A 24,569-nucleotide genomic window follows, 5' to 3' on the forward strand; every position below is an offset into this window, starting at 1 on the left:
AAGGCTGACTGGGAACACCCTCGTGGTGGGGGGCATAGCTGTGTCACAGGACACCTGCTTTACATGCAGAAGTCCCCAGGTTCAACCCTTGAACAGGGGGCAGGTAATGGGCCCGAGATGTGGGGGAACAACGGAGTACTGGGCTAGACGGGCCAACAGTCTGACGGTGTGTGGGGGCCTGAGCTTATTCCAAGCCATTTCAGTGAGAGGGTAGAATAATCAACATACTTGCCTTGGGGTCAGTTATAAGCTCCATTAAGACACAGGCTGTTCTTGTTCTTCTCAGCAATGGCAATTTGCCTGCTTTAAAACAACACAGGAGACGAGTGAGCTTGAAAGCCTCAGCTAGCGAGAGCAGTTCCTTTCTCCGGAGAGAGCTGGCAGGCTCACTTTAGGAAATAATGTCTCATGTATACCTGGACCCAATCCAATGTTCAGGAAACCAACAAAGCAGGACAGAGCTCCTGAGGGAATCTCTCCAGTTTTATTCTTCTTTTTACAATCCTGTTGCAGAGAAGAGTCATTGACTCAGCAGCCCAACAACCAACTGGCAAACTGTAGGCAGGACTCCTAGCTGGTTTTGGTACCCAAATGCTGCCTTGATTACTCCTGCTAAAGTCTGGCTGGATAGTAGTTGGGAGTGAGCTATTTCGAGGCCCCAGCTGCTGCCTTGACCCAGTCACGGATGATGTTTGCTTCTTGGAGACGAGCCTCTCTGGCTGAAGGTGGATCGGCTGGGTTGGAACCCCTGTTGGAACACAGAAAACCCACAGGAAGCAAATGCCAAATCGAGGGAACTGCACCTGGCAGTTTTTCAATTCGGCTATTTTGGAGCTCTTTTTGGGATGAAATGACACTTCTGGTTTATGCCTGCTCCTCTGGGGTAAACTGCCTCTAAACACAGAGGCTCTATTTATCTATCACAGGTGTTAGTCCCACCTTCTGTGAATTTAAGAGGGCTAGTCTTGCACTGGAGAAGAGAGAATGAGGAATTGGGCGTCTTAACATACCTGCACTGAAATAGCCCAGATTGAATTGCTGAATGCAATCTTTACTAACCTGGTGCCCTCCTGATGTTTTGGATGTTAATGGGTGTTGTAGTTCAAAACATCTGGAGGGTGCCCGGTTGGCAAAGGCTGGCTGAATGTCATTTAATAAGTGAAGAGTTAAAAATGTATTTACTTATAGGTTTTTAAAGGGATCTCCTGTCTGAAGGAGGATCTTGAAGGATTCATTAAACCTTCAGTGGTGGCACCCATGTTGGTTACATAGCTCCTGGCCATTTCTGCAAATACATACCTGAGATCTAGGTGATGGGCACCTCCCTTGATAAATATCGCTATCAACGAGGAGCTCAGGTTCTTTCTAACCTGCAATGACAATGAATGGAAGTCAGACTTTTCTGGGGCCAGGTAAAGCGTTCCAAGTTCACAGCTATAAGAGAGCAGGCAGAATTTGGAGAGGGTGATAACGTACTCCACCACTGGCCCAGGGATCCAAGTCTCCGTTTGAGAAGATGATGTTGCTTGCAGCAGTCAGATCTGAGGGGATTAAGCAAGAAACTAAGATTATTTGCTTGTCTGGTAGAAACTCTTTAAATTGCACCAAAGCAGCTGCATGATGAGCTGAGGCCCAGTGCCAGAGCACCTGCTTTGCATGCAGAAGGTCCCAGGTTCAACCCCTGGTATCTCCAGGTACAGCTGGGAGAAGCCCCAGCCAGAAATCCTGGAGAGCCACTGCCAGTCAGTGTGGACAATACTGAGCTAGATGAGGCAATAGTCTGACCCAGTAGAAAGCAGTATGGTGACAACTCACATGAAATAGACTCCCAAATGTAATGCCCAAGTGTCTTTCATGGGCTAGCTCAGGGGTCAGCAAACTTTTTCAGCAGGGGGCCGGTCCACTGTCCCTCAGACCTCGTGGGGGGCCAGACTATATTTTGGGGAAAAAATATGAACGAATTCCTATGCCCAACAAATAACCCAGAGATGCATTTTAAATAAAAGGGCACATTCTACTCATGTAAAAACATGCTGATTCCCGGACCATCCGAGGGCCAGATTTAGAAGGAGGTTGCGCCACATCCGGCCCCTGGGCCTTAGTTTGGGAACCCCTGGGCTAGCTGAAATTCAAGGGGAGCTCTGGAGGACTGAGAGCAGCGTTCAAGGCAGTCGAGGAAAAGGACATGACCTAGACTGGGGAGGGGAGGGAGCTGCCTTGTTACAGAGTTGGACCACCTGTACCTCAAACCAATATTGACTACTCTGGCTGACAGCAGCTCTCCCATCAGGGCACCCATCAGGAGGTGACAAGGTTTGCCGAAAAGGGTTTCTGGTTGCTGATCTCACCAGTGAGGTACAATCCCAAGCCAAAGGGAGAGGGAATGAAGAAAAAAACTCTGTCTGCCTACCACCACCCCAGAAGCTTGTCCATAGCCATGAAGGCCGAGGGAGAACCCCCCATTTCTGAAAGCAGTACTGTTCCCTGGCAGCATCCGTGAAGGGGATCTCTGGGAACATGTCGGTCACGTTGTTGCTGTTGAAGGTTAAGTTGATTTCAGTGCAGGCCTGAAGAAAGAAGTGATGCTTCAGCAGCTGTACTGGTCCCAAAGAGGGGAAAAACGGCAATGAAGTCTGGGCATGTGTTTTTCATTTGAGCCCACCTGGCAGAGTCTGCACCAGAGGGCATACCGACTTTATTTCTACTAGTTACAGATTAAAGAACATAACAAACACGTATGAGAGGAGCAGCCCTCATACAGACATCCTGTCTCATCTCAAGACAGAGCAGAAAGAAAAAGTACAATAGTACCAGAGATGGAAGTCACAGGCATAGGCTTCCTTTCTCACAGAACAGAAAGTAAACAATAGGGTCGGATGATCCTTGCAATGGGAGGAGTGAAATACTAATAGGTAAGTCCCCACGCGCAGCGCTAAACCAGTGCAGCGTGGGGACTCTCTTCTGCGGCTCCGTAAATCGCTTCTGCACATGCCCAGATGCCGGAAATTGCTTCTGTGCATGTCTGCAGCACCGGAAATTGCTTCTACACAGACAATGGAAATTACTTCTGCACAGGCGCGATTTTCAGCACCTGGGCATGCGCAGAAGCGATTTCCGGCGCCATGGACATGCGCAGACGCAATTTCTGGTGTTGCGCTGCACTGGTTCAGCCCACGGAGGATCTCTGCAGGAGTGATCCAGCCCATGCCCGGTAAGCCTTGCCCACCCCTGGTCTAGAGCATATTTCCCTGTGGCAGCAGCCCCTCCTCCAGCATGGCTGGGGCTGGTGGTCGTCAGAGTCAACACAGCATCTGGCAGGCACCAGATTGGCGAAGGTGACACTCTTGTTAAATTTCACTCCTCTTCCCCCAGGCTTACCTGATAGTCCCATGCAGAGGCGTCTGATCCTGTACCACAACCTGTGGGGTCAGCGCATTTCTGGTACAACTTGTAAATATCGAAGCATGGAACTATCCCAGTGGAGTTATAGAACAGCCCTAGGTGAGTAAAGGAGAGGAGGTTATGACGCTGCTCATTTCAAGGGGTCAGATTAGATGGCTTATTATCATCTATAACACCAGTATGTTTAATAGCAGCAGCAGCAATTAATTTGTTGTTGTTGTTGTTGTTGTTGTTGTTGTTGTTGTATGCCACCCATCTGACTGGGTTGCCCAAGCCATTCTGGGCATCAAAGCAAACCACAACAATAAATCACCAAAACCCTTAATACAATTTAGTAAAATCAGAGTCATTCAACAGTAATAATTAAATTTACATCCTGCCCTTCCTTCCCAAAGGAGCCCAGGACATCAGACAACAAGAAATAAACAATAAAAACACTTGAGAATGTAATAATAATAATAACAATAACAATTTATAATTTATACCCCGCCCATCTGGCTGGGTTTCCCCAGCCACTCTGGGTGGCTTCCAACAGAAAAATGAAATAAAATAATCTATTAAACATTAAAAGCCTCCCTGAACAGGGCTGCCTTCAGATGTCTTCTAAAAATCTGGTAGCTGTTTTTTTCTTTGACATCTGATGGGAGGGCGTTCCACAGGGCAGGCGCCACCACCGAGAAGGCCCTCTGCCTGGTTCCCTGCAACTTGGCTTCTCGCAACGAGGGAACCGCTAGAAGGCCCTCAGTACTGGACATCAGTGTCCGGGCAGAACAATGGGGGTGGAGACACTCCTTCAGGTAGAGTGTCCGGAAGAGCCCTGCCGGATCTGGCCAGTGGCACATCTAGTCCAGCATCCTGTTTTCATGGTGGTCAAGCAGATTCTTCAATGGGAAACCCGCAAGCAAAACATGAGCACAAGAGCCCACTCCCTCCCTGCTTCTGGTTTCCAGAAACTGGGATTCAGAAGCATTTATTGCCTCAGACCATGGAAGCAGAGCAGAGCCATTGTGGCTAGTAGTCATTCATAGCATTGCTCTCCTCCATGAATTCGTCCAATCCTCTTTTAAGGCCATCCAAGTCAGCAGCCATCGTTACCTCCTCTGGGAGTGAATGCCATAGTTTAACTTTGCCCTGCATTAAGAAGTATTTTCTTTTCTCGGTCCTGAATCTTCCAACATTCAGCTTCATTGGATGCCCATGAGTTCTTGTGCTGGCAGGGGTGGGGGAGGGACTTTTCTGTCCACTCTGTCCATGTCATGCATGATTTTATGAACTTCTATCATGTCACCTCTTCGTTGCCTTTCCTCCAGACTAAATAGTCCCAAATGCTGAGACTTTTCTTTGTAGGGGAATCTCTTCACCCCCTTCATCTTAAAAGCACCTTGAAAGCAATTCCAATATAGATACCATCTGGGAAATATCTGTACTTAAAAAGGCTTGTGGGGAGACAGAAGTCTTCGGTTGGTGCCAAAAAAGAAGAAGACTTCTAGTAAATATTTTTTCCAGGGCAGGAGAGATTCCAAAGGGTCGGTGCCACATCCCAAGAGGATTGCAAAGAAAGGACCTCCTGTTAAATTAGGACCTGCAGAACACAGTATACAAGGGGTGAGACAAACTTTCAGGTGTCCTGGTCCCAGTGCTTTTTTGGGGGGGGACGATGCAGGGGCACGCATACCCCTAAACATTTTGTGAATCTCAATTTGGCCTTATTGGGGGCAGTATTTCAATATGAGTAGGAAAATGAGAGTACTCCTAAACATATTTTTAAGGAAAAAAGCCCTGCCTGGTCCCAAGCTATACATCAAAACCAGCACTTTGAACTTAGCCCGGTATCTAACTGGTAAATGCCAGAGAAACAGCTGGAAGCAGAGCTTTCCTCTTCCTATGCTGCCACCTAGCAAACATCCACATGCAAGGCCAGTGGGTGCAGCAGCCTGATCCTAGGCAAGGACTCAAAAAAAAAAGCTGCAGGCAAGTCTGGACTTGCTTCCCTGGCCCGCTGCAAGCCACTTCAGGCATGACCAGGAAGCTGAGTAGATACTGCACCTTTGTGGACATGAATAGGCTCGTGGAGGTGGGGGGTAAGGAAATGGGTGTTCTTGGAAATGACATGTCAGCTGACCTGCTCTCATAGTAGCCCAAACAAAAACTTCAGGCAGCCCCACTTCCAGAGAAACCACCAGTTGGAGTTTCTCTATTCAAGAGGCATGCCTTTAGATTTTAAAGAGAGGTCCTGAACATATTACCTTCTTCTAAGGCAACCTCCAGTGGATTACCAGACTCCAGCTTTTAGGAGGGATGGATCTTGCCAGTCTAGTCGGGGCCAAGAGCCAGAGTCTTTGCTCAGACACCTACCTGTCCAAACTTCTAGAGGGCCTCAGCAATCTGCGCACGAAGAATATCCTGTGCGATGTCACACTGGAGGCAGAGGGCGTCTCTTTCTCTGCACACAAAGTCATTCTGGCCGCAGCCAGCAACTACTGCAAGGTGCATTTTTCTGGAGATGCTGCAAGTCACAACAGTCACATCAAGCTGTCACGCGTCACTGCCCAGGGCCTGCAAAACATCCTGTCCTTTGTCTACTCCAACAAGCTGGAGCTGACGCTTCAGAATGTCGAGGAGACCTTCCAGGCAGCAGAGATGCTTCTGGTGCGCGATGTGATGTGCTTGTGCTTCCGGTTTCTGGAGGAGGGCTTGGATCGGCACACCTGCCTAGCAGTCCTTGAGATCGCGAAGAGGCTTGGCCCGAAAGAGTTGAGGCAGAAAGCCATGAGCTGCGTGAGTCGGCACTGCAGCCACATTCTGGCAGATCCGCCGCAGCTGCAGGAGCTGGACACAGCTACTCTGTGCGAGATCTTAGACACTGCAGACACCAAGGACCTCAGCGAGCTGGAACTGTTCCGTGCAGCTGAATGCTGGCTGCTCCACAACAACACACACCTGAAAGATGCAGCCGAGGTTTTGCAGCACATTCGGTTTCCCCTCATACCTCTCCATGACCTGCAGACGTTCGTCCAGGACGTGCCCTTCATGAAGACAGAACCCACTTGCCGCCAGTACCTCCAGGAGGCCTTGGATTATCACTCCCGGCTCCATGCTCAGCCGACTCTGCAGAGTGAGCGAACCAAGGTCCGTGCTGGCGTTGACATGCTGGTTGTCCTTGGTGGCAGATCTGTGGACAACGCCATCTGTGGCAGCATGTGGGTTGCTGATCGGAACTGCCTTTTGTGGAAAAAGATTGGGGAACTCCACAGGCCCGTGTACAACCACTGTGTTGCTGTGATCCAAGGCTTTGTCTTTGTGATGGGGGGCCAGGACAGGTTTGACCCTACAGGACAATGTCCTTCAAACCAGGTAAGCACAAAGCTTAAAACGAAGAGAAGCCTACAGCAGCTCAGTCACACACAACGTTAGTCTAGAAAAGGAGAAAGTAGATAGCCCAAATATGTATCATTGATCCCTATCTGATCCTATTAGGGCTTCTGCTTCTGGGTTGTGAAAGCTAGTTCCTCAGAAAGCCAACACTAACCCTCGTATGATGCTTTTTCGTTTGTACAAATGCTTTGGAATAGCCCTTGTCCCAGACGCTGTCCCATCCCTCCCATTCTGCTCTGAGGTTGTTTTTTTAAAAAGAGAAGCTTAATCTGTGTTTGTGCATCTCCACCTAACCCTTGCTCCCTTCTTTATATGTGCGTGTGTGCAGAGTTTGCTCTTAACCTTGCACAATCATTGGTGGCAGCACAGTCCCAGAGACACCAGGGGGTCCACCCTCCAAACACACATCCCAGCAAAGTTATGAGTGCCCATAGGGGTATGTGCAAGCAAAAGGCAGCCCAGTTCCCCAAAGAATGAGCCCTTTAATCCTCAGAGGAGGAAGCACCAAATACAGCAGTCTTGGTACACAGTCATAAAAGGACAAAGAGTGACTTACCCTACTAATCAGGCTGCAATAAAGAGGTACGGATGGGAATCACAACAAGCACAAACATTTGAGCGAGTAGAAGGCCTAACCAGTTGGGCACATAACAAGTCTCATCTCTGACATGACCAGACATACTCTGGTAACTTCCAGGCTGGATTACCACAATGCGCTCTACTTGGGGCTACCCTTGAAGACAACTTGGAAACTTCAATTGGCCCAAATGCAGCAGCATGATTACTGGTTGGGATTCAATTTAGAATTTATATAATTCCCATTTAAAACAATTGCATTCATTTGCCAGGTTCAATTTAGGGTGCTCATGCTAACTTTTAAAGCCTTAAACAACTTGGGATACAAATATGTGAAAGACCGCCTCCCTCCCTATAGACCCTCTTGGGTGCAGAGAAGGCTCTCAGAATAACTGCTCCACCATCAGAAATATGGGCCTAAGCACCTTCATTATGCAGCTTTCATGGTGCCAAAGACTCGCCTCTCTCCCCTGGCCTTTGACGCCTGAGATAAATATTTTTAGGACCCACTCCAGTTGTGATTGTAATGTGCTTTAAACTGTTTCTAACATTGTATCTCACATCTTCCATTCTTGTCACCCTTCCTGGGACCTTCTGGTGAAGGCTGGGCAACAAGAATAGAATTCTTAGTTCTGGGCTTTCTGAAGCAACGGCATTCAGTCTGCAAAGAGGACCTTCCCAGGGACAAGTAGGCAGTTTCCAAGGGCCAGGGCACTTCGCAATACCTCTTTCTCCCAGTTAAGTGAGCAAACGGCATGGATTTCACAAGCTCTGCCCATGTTGATAGGTCTGCACTCTCTGTCTTCTTCATAACCTCAGTCCTCCTTTGATCTATCTGGGAGGCCTCTCTTGTGTGGGTGTATATCCCTTGTCTACCTACTATCAAGGGGAGACATGCAACAAAATGCTGTACTGTCTCCCCAGTTACTCAGTGGGAGTGTCCCTGCTTGGGACTTTGCTTAACCTGGAGCCTGTGAAGCACTGTTTGGGGCTTGCAGAAGGCCGTGCATTCTTCCGGAATAAGAGTAAACACCCCTAGCTGAGTCACTATGCAAGAATGATGCCCCAACCCCAGAATGCAAAAGGGAGAAGGAAAGACTTGATGCTACTGACTTTCCTTCCTTCCTTCCTTCCTTCCTTCCTTCCTTCCTTCCTTCCTTCCTTCCTTCCTTCCTTCCTTCCTTTCTTGCACCCCCCCCCCCCCGGGGAGGGGAAAAGCTGAAAGAATAAGGTTGGGCTGGTGGCTGAAGCAAGGGTAAATATTTCAGATGGGCAGAGTATAAACTGGTGTGTCATCCGAGGAGCAGCCTGCAAGAAAGCCATCCTATGTGGAACACCACATTCCTACTGCAGCCACATGCACCAGCAGGGCAGGGATGTAAAAGATCTGGGGCCCACAGGCACAATTTTGCAGAGTTTACATGTGCTAATAATTTATATGCACAGATGCAGGTTTAGAATTGAAACGCCGCAGAAGGCATGTTGGCTAATTTCCCATCCAAACTGCCACATAAAAGTCCTTCAACTGATTTGCCCCCCCCCCCAGATCATCTCAGATCAGTTCCTCTGCATTTACAGCCAAACCGTTTCCCAACAATCCCGTTTCCCTTTCACCTGCCCCCATTCTGTTGTCCTCCACATTGCTTCTACATCATTAGGACATCTTACTCTGGTACAGTTCCAGTTCCCCGTCATCCATCACACACCCCAGAAAGACTAGGGGCACTTTGGAAAGGGCTCAGGGCAAGGAAGGCATGCCCCATGGACTCAAATCTAGCAAGTGATAGAAAGGAATGAACTATGTGCCCCACAGAATCCTTGTCAAGCTGCTGCAGGATTCCACAGCCAAGTTGCTCGCAGGGCCAAAACTGTTTGAGAATTTTAGTTACACCGGTCCTGGCTCAACTGCACTGGCTGCCAATCCGTTTGAAGACCAACCAGTCTTGGTTTTGTCCTATAAAGCCTTTAATGACTAAAGACTGCAATACCTGAAGAACCGCTATGTGAACTGATCCGGACCCTGAGATCATCCTGAGGCCCTTCTTTGTATGCCTGCTCCCCAAGAGGTCCAGAGGGTGGCAACATGACATGAGAACAGAGCCTTTTCTGTAGTGGCTCCCCATTTGTGAAATGCCCCTCAGGGAGGTTCGGCTGGCGCCTTCATTGTACACCTTTAGGCCCCAAGTAGAAACGTTCCCCTATGAGGCTTTTAATTATATGCGGCCTCTGAGAAGTGGGTGTGTTGTTTTTAATGTATTTATTCTCCCCATTTGGTTTTAATGTATCTATGTGAGGTTTTTGTGTGTGTTTACGTGGTTGTAAGTTGCTTTGGGTTGCCCTGGGCAAGATAAAGCAATTTATGAATTTAGTACAGTAAATCATTATGATCATCCTCATCCCCATTCACAAGCTTAGTATAAGATCAGCTCAGCATTAACCCTTGCAATACAAACCCACCAAGCAGCAGAGAGGAAAACGAGCCTTCTCGCTGAAGGGGACTCCTTGCCTGCTTCTGACTTAGCTACTAGCTGCTGGAGGAGAGCCCTTAAATGTCTCTCCCCTGCCTGCCCAGAGTGCTGAACGATTCCCAGCCTGCCAGCTGGAGCCGTCATCCCTTTCCTCCTTGCGGCTCCAGGTGTTCAGGTTTGACCCACGACACGGCAGCTGGCTCCAAGTGGCGAGCATGCTGGGACGGCGGACTCGCTTCCACGCAGGGGTGTTGAATGACTGCCTCGTGGCTGTGGGCGGGGGAGCCCTGCTGGGGACGCTCACCGACACGGCAGAGGAATACCAGCCAGCGGAGAACAAATGGCAGCCCATCACGCCCTTCCCAATGCCCGTGGCAGACCACGCAGGGGCCACCCACAAGGGGATCCTCTACGTCTCAGGTGAGAGGCCACTGATGGCTTGACCAAGGGGGACCACCATCAGAAGTCTTGGCCCAGGGTGGAGGGAGGGGGTGGGAGGCTGGACGTTGGCCATTCTCCAAGAGGGGGCTCCTGGTGCTTGTTCACTTCGCCTTCTAGAATGCAGACCACTATTAAGGATTGCTGATTTTAAGGGAGCATACAGACAAAGCAGAAAGGGAGGGTTCCTGGTGATGTGGCTGTGACCTGTGCTCCTGTAAACTCCAGCTTAGACTGCTGTAATATGCTCTACTAGGGGTTGCCCCTGAAGAGGATTCGGAAACTACCATTACCTCAGAATGCAGCTGCTGGGGTTTCAAACTAGCTTCATGTATTCATTATCATGTAGATAAATAGGTACTGCTCCAGCAGGAAAGTAAACGGCGTTTCCGTACGCTGCTCTGGTTCGCCAAAAGCAGCTTTGTCATGCTGGCCACATGACCCGGAAGCTGTACGCCGGCTCCCTCGGCCAGTAAAGCGAGATGAGCGCCACAACCCCAGAGTGGGTCACGACTGGACCTAATGGCCAGGGGCCCCTTTAGCTTTATTCATCCTTTGCACTTCTAAGTTTGCCCTTTACCAAATGGGCCCAGGGCAGGGTACAAAAGTATCTCGCTTGAAGCATATTGCACATTAATTAAGAGCATAAAATAAAGACCACAAGAACAATGGCAGGTGGATTGCACTGGCACAATTCAAAGTGCTGCTTCTGACCTTTAGAGCCCTTTCCAACATTAGACTGGCATACTTGAAGCATGTTAAAACTCTTCTGTATGCAGGGTCCCCCACCTCCTCAGGTGAGGTTGAGTTGCGTGGCCAGCTGGAAGAGAGAGAGAGAGGGGCCCTTTTCAGTGGTGGTGCCCCAATGGTGGAATGCCCACCCTGGAGAAGGCCAGCAGGCACTTACTTGGTTTGCCTTTCAGTGCCAGGCAAAAGCCATAATGTTTCCCCAGGCTTTTTAGACTTAAAAGCAATCTAGCTTTAAAAATCTTGTTCCCTCTTTACTCTTCACGTCCCTAATTTTGTTTGGATAGGTATTGTTTGGGTTTTAATTATTTTTCTATCTTCTGCTTCTTACGGAAACTGCCCTAGGGATTTATTAAAATTGAAGGGCGGTGTGTGTGTGTGTGTGTGTGTGTGTGTGTGTGTAATCTGTACTGAAAAAGCAGCATCCCAGTGCATAAATGGGGGGTGGGGGTGGGTGGGGGAGAGGCAGGATCAGGTGATTGAGCAAGGGAAAGGAAGGGCCCTGGATTGGAGTGCCTGAGAGGAGGGTTGAGTACACTCCCTTCCTATCATGCTCAACCGACTGCCGGGGGCCGGAGGGGAGGGCCAAGAGTAGAGAAGAGGAGACAGCCATGATGGGGGAGCCAACCAGTAGAGAACAGCGCAAAAACAAAACTATACCGTGATAAATCCCTGAAACGAGAGATTTGATAAAGTGAATGATATTAAAACTAAACTGATAATTGTTCAAAAAAACAAAATTAGCTTAAATCTCCCCAAAGAAACCTTGATATAGAAAAAACATAAATTTCTCAAAGAAACCTCCAATTAAAGTAAACCTTGACGAGGTGCCGGCTGAGTGACTCATTTCACTGGAAAATCTCTATCTGTTTCCTCAGAAGGAAAATATTTAGGGGCTGAGGTTTTCTTATCAAAAACTAGACAGGAACTGTAGACTCTGAAGAGAACTGAAAGCTACACCGCAGTCTGGGGTGAAATTCCCCAAAATAAGACTCTAGTTTTGTTTAAACCAAAGGTTAGCTAATCCTATGAGACAGTTCAAATAATGAATATCATAGCTACAGTCGTACCTCGGGTTACGACCACCTCGGGTTGCGAACAATTCGGGTTACGAACTCCGTAAACCCGGAAGTATTTTTTACTCAACGCATGCGCAAAGTGTGAAAATAGCGAAAATAGCGCTTTGCGCATGCGCAAAATGGCGGTTCGGGTTGCGTTCGGGTTACGAACTTTTCGGGTTACGAACTGCGGCCCGGAACGGATCGTGTTCGTAACCCGAGGTATTACTGTATTTGAAAAAGATTAGGTAGAGGGCTGTAAAAGCTCTCCTGGTTGTGATGTTATAATGCCATTGCTAAGACTGCTCAGTACTGTGAGCACACTTTGCACCCCCTTTTAAGATCCAGTCTCTTAAGACTTGGGAGAGGCCTTGGCTAAGTGGTAGGCAACAGGCTCCGCCGCGACACTTCGTTTCCACAGGACCTTGAAAGGATCGGGACAGGAAAAGGCTACTGTGCAACCCAAAGGGAAAACCACAGCCACCCAACCAGAAGGGCTGTCTTCTCTTGCCCGTTTTCACCAGGGGGATTCGCCGCTGGCCAACCTTTACGCGACACATACAGCTATCTCTCCCGCCTGCGTCGCTGGGTCAGGAACCAGCCCATGACTTTTGCCCGGTGTGACCACGGAATGGCAATTGCTGGAGACAGAATCTTCTGCATAGGAGGAAGGGCCCTGGCAAACGTATGTTGAACTTCATTTATTTAACTAGTTGTGGTGGGGCCAAACGCCAGCCCCAGGTACTCCATGTCTGGTGTTGCCCTGAGCTACACAATGTGCTCTCATTGCCCACTTCCTGGTGGCCAGGCTCCCTTCCCAGAAGGGGAAGCACCCCCTTCTGTACAGTCTGACAATGGGAGCAATGGCTCTAGAGAGAAAAAGGAGGGTCCCTCCTAAGGTGGGTGCTGGATACCTGTCAATATTCACACATGCGGAAGAGTGGCTGTTGCGCTCAGGTCTGCTTGTGGGTTTCCCACAGGAATCTGGGTGTCCACTTTGAGAGCAGGATGCTGGACCAGAAGGGGCCCCCTCTGGCCTGATTCAGGTGCAGGGCTCCTCTTGCGATCCATGGCAGCCTTCCTCAAACTGGTGACCTCCAAGTGTTTTGGGCTCCCACCTCCCATCACCAATGACCACCAGTCATTTTGGCTGAGACTGATGGGAGACATGGTCCAATATATGGGGGGGGGAGGGCACCTGGTTGGAAGAGGCTGCTCTCTGCACCACAATATTCTAGGTTTCCTGACAGGGCATTGAAGTATTTCTTGCTTTACCACACACCCACACACACCCCAGCCATATGGAACTAGCAAGCCCTTTAAAAAATAGAAACTCTTCATGCCCCTTCCAAATCTTCAATTCTATGTAGCTGGATCATGTGGTGAGCCCAATATATTTTTGCTACCTGGGACTGAAAGGCCAGGTGGCTCCCCCTTATTTGCTAATTAACAAGGCTGCCAAGTTTAATCAAACAGATTATTTTTTTAAAGGTGCTGCCAACTAACTGGGCAGCAGGTTTTTTAAAAGAGAGGATTATCTGAAAAAAGAAAAGAAGCAAAAAAAAAAAAAAGGCTTGTCCATTATGTGACTGATTCCCTATTTGACCCATACTCTTAAGGTTTGTTTAAGCGAGTAGCATCCCAGAGTTAGACAGACTGGGTTCCATGACTGAGAAGCAGATTCCTGTCAGTTTTAGATGTTTTATTTCCCCAAAGGGTTGGCGTTTTGCAGATAATAAACCTAACACGTGGACAGAAAATACAATCATTTGGGGAAAACACGGGTTCCCTGGAACACACCTACATGGTCTGTCTCCTGATGAAGTCAGAAACGTCTTCATTACAATCTTGGTCTTTAAAATTTGTTGGAAGCCACCCAGAGTGACTGGGGCAACCCAGTCAGAAGGGGGGGGGCATATAAATCATCATCATCATCATCATCATCATCATTCCTCTGCATATACTCAGGTGTTCCCTTGAACTAAAACCAGAGCAGATTGGTAGCATTCCTACTAACTGATTAACACCGGGGTGGGGGGTGGCAGCTGAACAATGCATTGCGAAGGTCTCTTGTGCAATTAGCGGAAACGGCCACACCAGCACAGCTTCTACAAGAGCTGCTATTTGGCCTCTTGAAAGCCGGGGGGGGGGGGGGGGCTCACATGCAACCTTCCCAATGTTTCTGGACTACTGGGTAGGCGGGTCTGGTGGGAGTTGCATTCTGAAACATCTACGGGGCACCAGGAAGGGAAAGGCTGCCTTATAACAACTTCTGTATCAGGTTTGCCCAGTGGTCTGCCTGAACAACTGGCAGGCCGTGCTGTCTGCTGGAGCCGCAGCATACCTCCCTCGCCCTCCGCTGAACAGGGACGGCATCCACCCTTCTGATATTTGGTTCTTTACAGGCTCAGGAATGGGTTCCTGTGAACGAGATGGAGTACTACTGCCCGGTTAGTGATCAGTGGACCCTGCTCAGTCTCTCGCCCTTCGACCTTTGCCAGTTTGGTCTCGCTGTGCACGAGCAGCAATTGTACATCACGGGTGGCGGATCAGTGAGACAGAAGAGGAAAGAGGACGGCGTCTACATCTGCAACCCTGGTGGGAAAGCGTGGGAAAAGGCGGGCTCCTTGCCCAAGGCTTTGGTGGATCATGCCACTTTCTTTGTCCAGCTGCCGCGCCACCTGGTCGCAGGTGAGCAGCAGCAGAATGGAGAGGGGCCTTCAGCTGCTGGCAAGAAGAAATCCACCCTCAACCTGCTCATCACTAGCAAGACTTCAACCCAGCCAACTCTTTAGGCTGTGGGCAAAACCCAGGAGGAAGATCTCTGGTAGAAGCCCCACTGAAATGAATGCAAGTTGCACCTGATTATTTCCAAGCCTGTGGCCACTTTCAGATGGCCTCCCCATCCACGGCCTGGACGACTGGGAATGAGCCTAAGGTTCGTGTACTCCATCCTCCACATATGAGGGCAGGAGATTAATAATAATAATAATAATAATAAATTTTTATTTATACCCCGCCCTCCCCAGTCAAAAACCGGGCTCAGGGCGGCTGACACCAACAGAACCACAATAAAACATAAAAACAATTAATTAAAATACAGATTAAAATACAGTATTAAAATTTAAAGTGCAGCCTCATTTCAAGTAGGCCATAAGTGGCTGACACCAACAGAACCACAATAAAACATAAAAACAATTAGTTAAAATACAGATTAAAATACAGTATTAAAATTTAAAGTGCAGCCTCATTTCAAGTAGGCCATAAATCCAAGCCATGAGGGAGAAAAACACAGGGGTCAGGCTGAGTCTAACTCAAAGGCTAATCTCCCAGTAGCTTACAGTCTGTCTAAATGTGGCAGTTTGAGCAAACCATAGTTTGCCTGTAAGGCAGAATCCAGAGACATGCTTTTATCCCGGCTTGGAATCCTGCTTTGTGTGCAAACCAGAAGCAGAAATGTCTAACCTTCCTTTGTGTACTGAAGAAAGGCTGGTAGGAGGTGAGAGGAGAGAGAAGGGAGCACGCAAGCTCAAGCTTGCCCCTGCTCCCCTCAAAAGCGTGGCTTAAAGAGGACTGTCTGAATGCAGCCTACATAACATGCACATTTTCAGGCCTAACACAACCTGAGAGAAAGCACAGTGCTCATGTACACTTTGGAAGGAAGTCAGATGTCTTACAGTCACTCACCACTAAGAGCTGCCAAGCCCCTGATCCGGTCCTTGTTCAGCAGCATCAGCTCACAGCCAATCTGAGTTAAACACACAAACACACACACACAAATTAGGTTTTTAGAGAGCCAAAGAGAAATTGGAAGCAAGTTACAGGATCTTAGCTGAAACTAACAAAATACATTGGTCATTGCAAAAATAAAAATGAAATAAAACAATGATGGAAAAAGCTGCTTACAAAGGCTGGTTATGGCTAAGGTGAAAGTTCAAAAGACTGACAGAATAACTTCTGGGTTTCCTGTGCATTTTCAGCCTACCAGACCTAGAGTCAAAGGGGAGTTCCAGCATTAACATTATACAATTTCACCCTAGCAGATAGTCATAAAATGATCCCATTGCTATGTAAACAGTATACTTCTTATATTATGTACCTATACAGTGGTACCTCTGGTTGTGAACGGGATCCATTCCGGAGGCCCGTTCACAACATGAAAAGCCCGCAACCTTAAGCGCTGTATCTGCGCAAGTGCACGGTGCAATTTGGTGCTTGTGCGCATGCGCGAAGCAACCTGAAAAAAGTAACATGAAGCAAACGTAACATGAGGTATGACTATTATATTAGGACTCTCCTTCCTTGGAGGTTTTTTAGAGCAGTTGGATAGCTATCTGTCATGGGTGCTTTAGTTGAGATTCCTGCTTTGCAGGGGGTTGAACTAGATGACCCTTGGGGTCCCTTCCAATTCTACATTTCTAAGATTCTATGTTTATCATCCGTAAAATGGCAACAAACACCCTCCTCTTCTGTAATGCTCGCTCAAGTTTCCTCCCTGTTGAACAGACAGTGTGGACAGACCAGACCAGAAATACTTTGGTGCGGCCTTTTGAGGGGGCACCTGCAAACACTTGCAACATTAACCAGGGTCTCTTGCAAGACAGAACGAGGAACCTAGGTTTTTATAACTACGTTAACCTGTGTCGGGTATAAATCAGTACCAGGCAGGATAAGCTCCACAAAAGATGGCTGGCGGTAGTGTGGTTTGAGATGTTTTAAAATACAGTCATACCTTGACATTCGAACACTTCAACTTCCGAAGGTTTCGACTTCCGAAGTCGACAACCCCAGAAGTCTTTTTGCCGCACGGTCTGCACCTGCACAGAACGGCGTGCGCAGTCAGCGCATGCGCACAAGTGGTGCTTCGACGTCCAAAAACCTCGACTTACAAAGACGGCCGCGGAATGGATCGTCTTCGTAAGTCAAGGTACCACTGTAAGCAAACATTCAAATGACTACTATAGGTAGGCCTATAGACATGCTGTGAGAGCTTCAGCCCAGCCCAGTGGCAAACTGTGGAGCTGGGGAAGTTGAGTGTTCTCTGGCTCATTAATTTGCCTGATCTGGGCAGGCCTCACCTTGACAGGATTTGCTGGGAAATGGCCCATAAAGTCCGTCTCATAAGGGTAGTCCATCATGGCTATCATGGTGAAGGCATTCCGGGCAAATCCGAAGAGCTGGTGGACATCATCCTTAGACGAAAGCTTTTGGCATGTAGACATCCCATGGCTGATCTTCTCGTAAGCTGAATGTGGAAAAGAGAGGTGTGCAGTGTGTTGAATGATTAAGTGTGTCTCACCACATTCATAGAGGCTAGTATGCTTTAGGATAGCAGCCTAAGTATAGTGTTTGGGCTATGCAATACTTGGATGAGTGAGGTTTTCTGCTTTCATTCAAAAGAAAAATGAAGTGCCTAGACCTCATGGTTTTAAACTCCAGTGCTTAGTCAACTGACTGCTTACATTGTGGGGGGGGGGGCAATGTGTACAGTGGTACCTCGGTTTATGAACACAATTGGTTCCGGAAGTCTGTTCATTAACTGAAGCGTTCATAAACTGAAGCGAACTTTCCCATTGAAAGTAATGGAAAGTGGATTAATCTGTTCCAGACGGTCCGCAGGGTACTTAAACTGAAGCGTTCATAAACTGAAGCGAACTTTCCCATTGAAAGTAATGGAAAGTGGATTAATCCGTTTCAGATGGGTCCACGGAGTACTTAAACTGAAGCGTTCATAAACTGAAGCATGGGTGTAATTGGTTCCGGAAGTCTGTTCATAACCTGAAGCGTTCATAAACTGAAGCGAACTTTCCCATTGAAAGTAATGGAAAATGAATTAATCCGTTCCAGATGGGTCCGCGGTGTTCATAAACCGAAAATTCATAAACCGAGGTGTTCATAAACCGAGGTTCCACTGTATTAGCTATAGAAGTGCTGCCCAATTAAAGTGGGCACATTTCCTTCAAAAATTGTTTATTTTCCTATGGACACTCAAGATGGGAGGGGTACTGCTTTCCTAAAACACCATTTTAAAGCAATTTGTTTATTCTATAGCTGCTCCAGAGGTCTTGTAGCTTAAAAGTCCTCTCTCCCAAGGGGCTGTTCCTTGTCGGACAGGTGAGCTCACTTTACCTCCAGCCAGGTACAGGTCTTTGATTTGCCTAAATGCTTCTCGTACAGCCTTGGCACAGTCCGGACTGTAGTTCTGAAAGTCCTGGAAAAAGAGAGAGAGACAAAATGCCTTTTCTGATTTAAGTGAATTGCATCTTTGAGGGAGCCTGCGACTTTCATACCACTTCACAGGTTCAGGCACATCGTTTTACGATGAGGATTAGGAGGTTTGCCTAGAAAGAGGAAATGAGCCCACTCAAAAGCTTACCGCTGTGACATCCCTGAAGAACTGATTGGAGTCTCCAATCCCAGCCACAGACAACACAGGGGCACTGGCAGCGAGAGCGCCAGCCACTATGTTGGGATACTTCATTCTCATGTAGGCACTCAGCATCCCTCCGTAACTGGAGGGCAGGGAAGAAAAGCGAGAGAAAAAGAAGCAAGTTATGTTCTTTGGCACCATGAGACATTCAGGTGGACTGCTTGCTCACTGGAAAGGGACAGAAGTCTCTTCAAATTGTTGGCCTGAATTAGCAGGTGCAGATTTGCCACCCTCAAAGAGTCAGAATACAAGAGCCAAGAGGAAGTGGGCAAAATGGCTGAACTTTGGCTTCTTCCCTTCCCAAGTAGCTCGCGCCAAACTCAGACCCCATTGCTCAGAAGGAAAGGGTATTATTGGCCCCAGGTAAGAGGGGAAGAAAAGTGTGGCCCGTGCTCCGTGTGATTCTTGGGGCAAGTGATCTTTTTACTTCAGACAAGGGACAGCTATTATCCTAGGGGAAGAGCTATAATTTCCCTGGAGACTTTAGAGTGTTTCCAGTTGGAGTGCTGTAGAGAACAAGCTCATGACAAGATCCGCCAAGGCATGCCTGTGTCCAGGGTGGCCCACTAAGCATGCCATGCTGCATGCCCCAGAGAGAATACAATTCAGGGCACTGAACTTCCAACCTAAACAGTCCCAGAGTAAATACCGATTCAAGCAATCCCCAGTTTGGGGGGAAAGCTAGCATTGCACTCACCTAACAGACTGGGGCACAATCTTTTCAAACTTCAACTTCTCTTGGCCCATGAGCTCTCTTCACCTTCCTTGGTGCTGACCTTTAAAGCCCTAAACGCCCTCGGTCCTATATACCTGAAGGAGCGTCTCCACCCCCCATTGTTCAGCCCGGACACTGAGGTCCAGCTCTGAGGGCCTTCTGGTGGTTCCCTCACTGCGAGAAGCAAAGCTACAGGGAACCAGGCGGAGGGCCTTCTCGGTAGTGGCACCCGCCCTGAGGAATGCCTTTCCATCGGAGGTCAAGGAGATAAACAACTACTGTACCTGACATTTAGAAAACACCTAAAGGCAGCCCTGTTTAGGGAAGTTTTTAATCTGTGATATTTTAATGTATTTCAGTATTTGTTGGAAGCCGCCCAGAGTGGCGGGGAAAACCCAGCCAGATGGGCGGGATATAAACAAACAAACAAACAAACAAACAAACAAACAAATAAATGGCCATAGTTAAGTCAACCCTTTGGAGAAATCTTGGTTACTATGAAGTTTAGATGGTGGTGCCTAAACATTTCAAATATCTGCCTCATTCCTTGTTCATAATAGACCCCCCCCCTCCAAAAGACAGCTGGTACACAGCAACTTGGAAATATTTTGCCAGCCCTGCACGAAGAACATTGCACACATCAGCTGCAGATAACTGCTAGGAGGAACAAGCGAGGGAGCCCTCACCTGCCTCCAAATGCAATGACAGGGGAGTCCTGTGCTGCGTACTGCTTCTTCAGTGCCATGATGAGAACTGCATAGTCAGCGAGGGCTTGCTCCACACTCAGCAGGCCAGCGTTTTCCCTCTGCAATGACGCTGCCCCAAATGGAAGCGACTTCCCATAGTATCTCTGAAAAGCCAGTAGAGGAGCACAAGAGACATCTCAGAGACAACAAGGTCACCATAATCCTCATCAAGCACACTGCCTTAGGCAATAGGGACACCTTTGCAAAAAACACTCACATGCTCCGCAAAGACCACCAGGGCATTCTGCTGCTCAGCTAGCTCCAGGATGAAGCCGCTGTTCTGAGCAAAGGCCCAGACATCTCCTTCATTCCCGGTGTAGAAGAAGATGGGTCCAGCCTCCCTCTTCCAGTATTTATCTGTGTGACGCAGCAGAAGTACATTAAGGCAACTAAGAAGAATCCCGTTTAAAGACACAGAGACCTCTAAGAAACTTGCAAGAAGGACGGGGCCTGTATTAGGATTGCCATATTCGTTTCCCTTCTACAATAGCACAATCCTCAACTTTCTGATTGGTCTTCAGCATTGGAACTGGCACTAATTGCACCTTTGGGTGCTGCCAGAGTAAAAATGGAGGCTGGGGCCCAGCTGCTGGGCCCTTCAGATGTTGTTAGGACTACCATAATCCCTGTCATCAGCTGTGCTGGCTGAGGCAGAGAGCAGGAGCCCCACAAGATCCGGAGGGCCACACATTCCCCCATCTGTGTGCCACAGCAATCAGCCCTGCGGGGAGGTGGGCTCTTTGAAGCACTGCTTTTTTCCACAGATTGTCAATCACTCCAGATAAGTGGACACCTGTTCAAATTAACTAAGGAATGTAGAATGAAATGGACATATTTGATATTAAGGGGCTGTCCACATCAGGGAAGCCCCCATAGCTCAACAGTAAAGTTCACGTATTTCAAAAAGAAGGGCCCAAGTTTGATCTCTGGCATCTCCAGGAAACAAAAACCGGACTAGGAAAGGCCAGCCTCTGCCTGAGGCCTTGAAGGACCATTTCAGTCAGAGGAGGCAACATGGGATGAGATGGGCCAAAGGTCTAACTTGGTATGAGACAAAATGGGCCATTAACACACAATTAATTCATGGAATGTGCTGGTGACACTAGCTCTTGGATTCCCATAGCATTTATTTATTTCGTACACATATAATAGGAAGACTTATCTCCGTCTTCTCTGAGAAGACTATTGGTCTCATGTCCCACTTGTGGGCCTCCCAGAGGACCTGGCTGGTCATTGTGGTGAGACAGGATACTGAACTAGATAAATGCTTGCTCCAATCTAGAAGCCATCTTTTCATGTTTTTATATATTTTCATCACCACTTCAAAAGCATACCTGTGATGAGGTATCTCTGGGCAAAAGTTTTGTTGCTGTAGGTTTCGAAGTTGAAGTGATCTAGCCACTGCTCAAAAAATTTCTCTTTGAAGTCAAGCTGGGGGTTTCTGTAACCTTAAAAGAAATAAACCACGTCACTTTCAGATAGAAGGGGGATAAAAAAAATGGCACAGTCAGTCCACTGACCATGGAAAAGTTGTCAACTACCCCAATATCTGCTCCGTGAAATCTGCTCTGCTGTGGATTCTATTGTACAAGAACAGCTGGGCTTTACTTCCTTTCCTCTGCCACTCCAAAATGCTGGCTGTATTTCTCTGTTATAGTGGTGCCTCGCTAAACGAATTTAATTTTCTCCTTGCCGTCGCCTCCCGCCTGGATCGGACAGGCGGCGGGGGAAGACCTTTGCCTTCTTCCCGCGCTAGTGTTCCGCTGGTCTCTGCCGGTTGCCCCTCACTGCTCGCGGCAACTGGCAGAGACCAGCGGAACACAAAGGGGAACCAGCTGCAGCACGGAAAGAAGGCAAAGGAAGATCAGCTGAGCGCCTTTCAGCTGATCTTCCTTTGCCTTCTTTCCGTGCTGCAGCTAGTTCCCCTTTCACTAGACAAATGCCCCTTTCGCTAGGTTTTGTGATCAGAGGTGTTTATGGCCGCACTTCGCAAGACGAAGCAGCAGCCATAGAAAACCTCGTCTTGTGAGGAAACCTCCGATCGCAAAACCTATTCGTTAAGCGAAAAAATCATCTTACAGGGCATTCATCTAGCGAGGCACCACTGTACTGTCAAACAATTATTCAAGGCTGCAAATTTGGTGAAGCATGTGCTGAAGAAATTATTATTTTTTTAAAAAAAGCAAAAAACATGGCATTTCTGATCAGGTCTGGATACAGTGGTACCTCTGGATACGTACCTGATCCGTTCCGGGATGGTATCACACCGAAAAGTGCATATCTGGAGCAGCGCTTCCGTATATGTGTGAAGAGTGTTTTGCGCATGTGTGCACGCGGCGAAGCCCAGAAGTAAACACTTCTGGGTCAGCCGCGTACTTAATCTGAAAATACGCAACCTGAAGCGGACACAACCAGAGGTATGACTGTATTAAGAAATGTAAAAGGAAGGTAAGGAGGATTGAAGTAGGGCTGGAACTGTTTGTTGCTCCAAAACATGAAGTTGTGGAGCTCAAATCTTCCCAGGAAGCATGTCCACTAGCCCTTGACACACAAGCCATGGCTGATATTGCTCAAAACTGTGGAAGTGTCTATTGCAAGACAGAATTATAAACTGCAACCAGCTGATTTGAAGTTACTGAATGAGAGGGGTGGTGCTCTCTGCAAATGCTCAGAAGCACTCCAAAACAGCCCCAGAAAACACTAGCAAAGCAGCTTTATATGTTCTCCAAGTGGACCGGGATGGGGTAGGGGCTCTGAGTTGTGGGGGTTAATTATAAAGGAATTGCTCCTGAGCCTGTGAAGACTGTACTTCTCCATCACATGCACAAACCAACTCAACCCAGGAAGACCCTGAAATAAGGAATTAAAGAACGAATAAATACATTCACAAAGGAGACTGCATGTATTCCTGTGCAGTCTTGCCTCCCTTCCCCCTGATGCACCTGAACATGTGCAGAGTTGCATGCCCCTGCGATCACCACCACCTATATCCGCATTTTTCACCGACTAGAACCTTACGCCAGCATGGGATGGAAGAAAAGGAAAGGAGGGCGTCTCTGAGCATGGGCAGAGTTCCAGAGTGGGGTGGGCGGGAAATGACGGCAACGGAGCTCCAGGAGGAATGGAGCGGGAAGCTGACCCTCTCTCTGGGAGCAGCGGACCCGAGGCCCGCCCGCCGCCGCCTCACCTGCAAGGACCCCCAACAGCAACGCCAGAGCGAGGAGGCGCAGGTAGAGCGCGGGTCGCGTATCCATGACCACGGCGTGGGTCCCTTCTTCTGCAGCGTGGCTAAGGGGTGGCGGTGGTGTCACGTGCGAGGAGCCCAGCGCGTCACGTGAAAGACCGGCCGGCAGAGGGGCGGGGCGAAGGGAGGGCCATGTGATTTCCCCCGAAGGGGCGGGGAAGGAGGAAGGGGACATCAAAGGGACATCAAAGGGCACTGGCTCCGCTCCGCAGGCGCGTCTTAGCCATAGAGGCTAGTGGCGCCGGGCGCTGGAGGGCGCCAGGGAAGAGGTCCGGGGGCCACGGCGGGCTCGGTAGGGGATGTGTGGAGGCGCCGGGCGCGGCCAGCAAAACTCCCACCGAGGTCTCCTTTGCCGGCTGCTCGCCTGTAGCGCTGCATCGACCGCCGGCCGAACCGCAGGCAGCATGGTGCGCCTTCGCTCCGGGGGAGGCAAGCGGGACTCCGCCTCCTACCGGCCCCTTGCTGGTGCTACTACGCGGACAGAGCTCCCCAAGCAGCCGCACCGCTAGCCGACGCCCGCCCGCCCGGGGAGCCCGGCAGGCAGGCAGGCAGGCAGGCAGGCAGGCAGCGGTGGGCCATAGCTGCCAAGTTTTCCCTTTTCTCGCGAGGAAGCCTATTCAGCATAAGGGAAAATCCCTTAAAAAAGGGATAACTTGGCAGCTATGCGGTGGGCTCGCCACCCCTGGCCGGGTCCCCCCCCCGTCAGCCGCTGCGCCCCACCGCCTCCCTTCCTGCTGCACAAAGCCAGCAGGCAGCGGCGACCTGTCGTGGCGGGCGCTGTCGCTCAGCCGGGGCCAAAGGGGGCCTCGCTTGCCCTGCGGAGCCACTTCCCTCGCTCTCCTAAGCGACTCGCTGGCCAACCCAGGTCCTCGCGGCCGCTGGGCAGCAGCGAGAGCGCCGGCAGCGGCTCCAACGGTGCCCTCCGCTCCAGGCTAGATTTTGGGAAGGGAGGGGGCGCCAGAGGGACCTTTGCAACAGGGCGCTGGATGTAGTTAAGACGGGCCTGCCGCCCCGCTCCCTCTCCACTACATTTTGCACATGCTCAAGAGCACGCCTTTCTTATATTAAAAAAAACGGGAACCCTGAAGGCCGGACGCGTATTTAAATTGCTTTCCTGGACCCTGCAATAAATGGTTTGCTTATGTAAATACAATTTACTTGTTTTATTTATTTATATTACATTTATTTTCTTGTTTTGTAAAAATTATGTGCCGCTTGATTGTAACACACACACCTTCAAAAGCAGCTTGCAAAGAGAATAACATTAACAAACTTCAAAGAAAAGTAATAGACTGAAAACACAGCAGCATTCTGAATTTATATCCCACCTGCCTTCCAGGGAGCTCATGGTGGCCTGCATGGTTCTTTCT

The 24,569-nt window shown here is 48.9% G+C and overlaps 2 protein-coding genes across 3 annotated transcripts; one reads left to right on the forward strand and one right to left on the reverse strand.

The window, feature by feature from the left end:
* Positions 1 to 462: 462 nt before the first annotated feature.
* DPP7 (dipeptidyl peptidase 7) lies at positions 463 to 23,236 on the reverse strand. 2 transcript variants are annotated; one of them, XM_060270425.2, is made up of 13 exons: positions 23,143 to 23,236; positions 21,290 to 21,403; positions 20,173 to 20,312; positions 19,896 to 20,059; positions 18,441 to 18,576; positions 18,194 to 18,275; positions 17,143 to 17,309; positions 15,752 to 15,812; positions 3,379 to 3,497; positions 2,411 to 2,567; positions 1,477 to 1,541; positions 1,300 to 1,370; positions 463 to 748 (listed from the first exon to the last, which is right to left on the reverse strand). In XM_060270425.2, the coding sequence occupies exons 1-13, from the start codon at positions 23,207 to 23,209 to the stop codon at positions 646 to 648; spliced, it is 1,446 nt and encodes a 481-aa protein (XP_060126408.2). In that variant the 5' UTR covers positions 23,210 to 23,236; the 3' UTR covers positions 463 to 645. The 2 variants fall into 2 exon arrangements, with proteins under 2 accessions (XP_060126408.2, XP_060126407.2); XM_060270424.2 differs by having other exon boundaries at positions 2,411 to 2,594.
* LOC118084251 (kelch-like protein 13) lies at positions 5,563 to 15,961 on the forward strand. The gene is made up of 4 exons (XM_060270422.2): positions 5,563 to 6,756; positions 9,989 to 10,241; positions 12,589 to 12,749; positions 14,470 to 15,961. The coding sequence occupies exons 1-4, from the start codon at positions 5,701 to 5,703 to the stop codon at positions 14,857 to 14,859; spliced, it is 1,860 nt and encodes a 619-aa protein (XP_060126405.2). The 5' UTR covers positions 5,563 to 5,700; the 3' UTR covers positions 14,860 to 15,961.
* Positions 23,237 to 24,569: the final 1,333 nt, after the last annotated feature.

The sequence above is a fragment of the Zootoca vivipara genome, chromosome Z2 (assembly GCF_965207765.1).
Source record: "Zootoca vivipara chromosome Z2, rZooViv2.hap1.1, whole genome shotgun sequence".
NCBI classification, from domain to species: domain Eukaryota; kingdom Metazoa; phylum Chordata; class Lepidosauria; order Squamata; family Lacertidae; genus Zootoca; species Zootoca vivipara.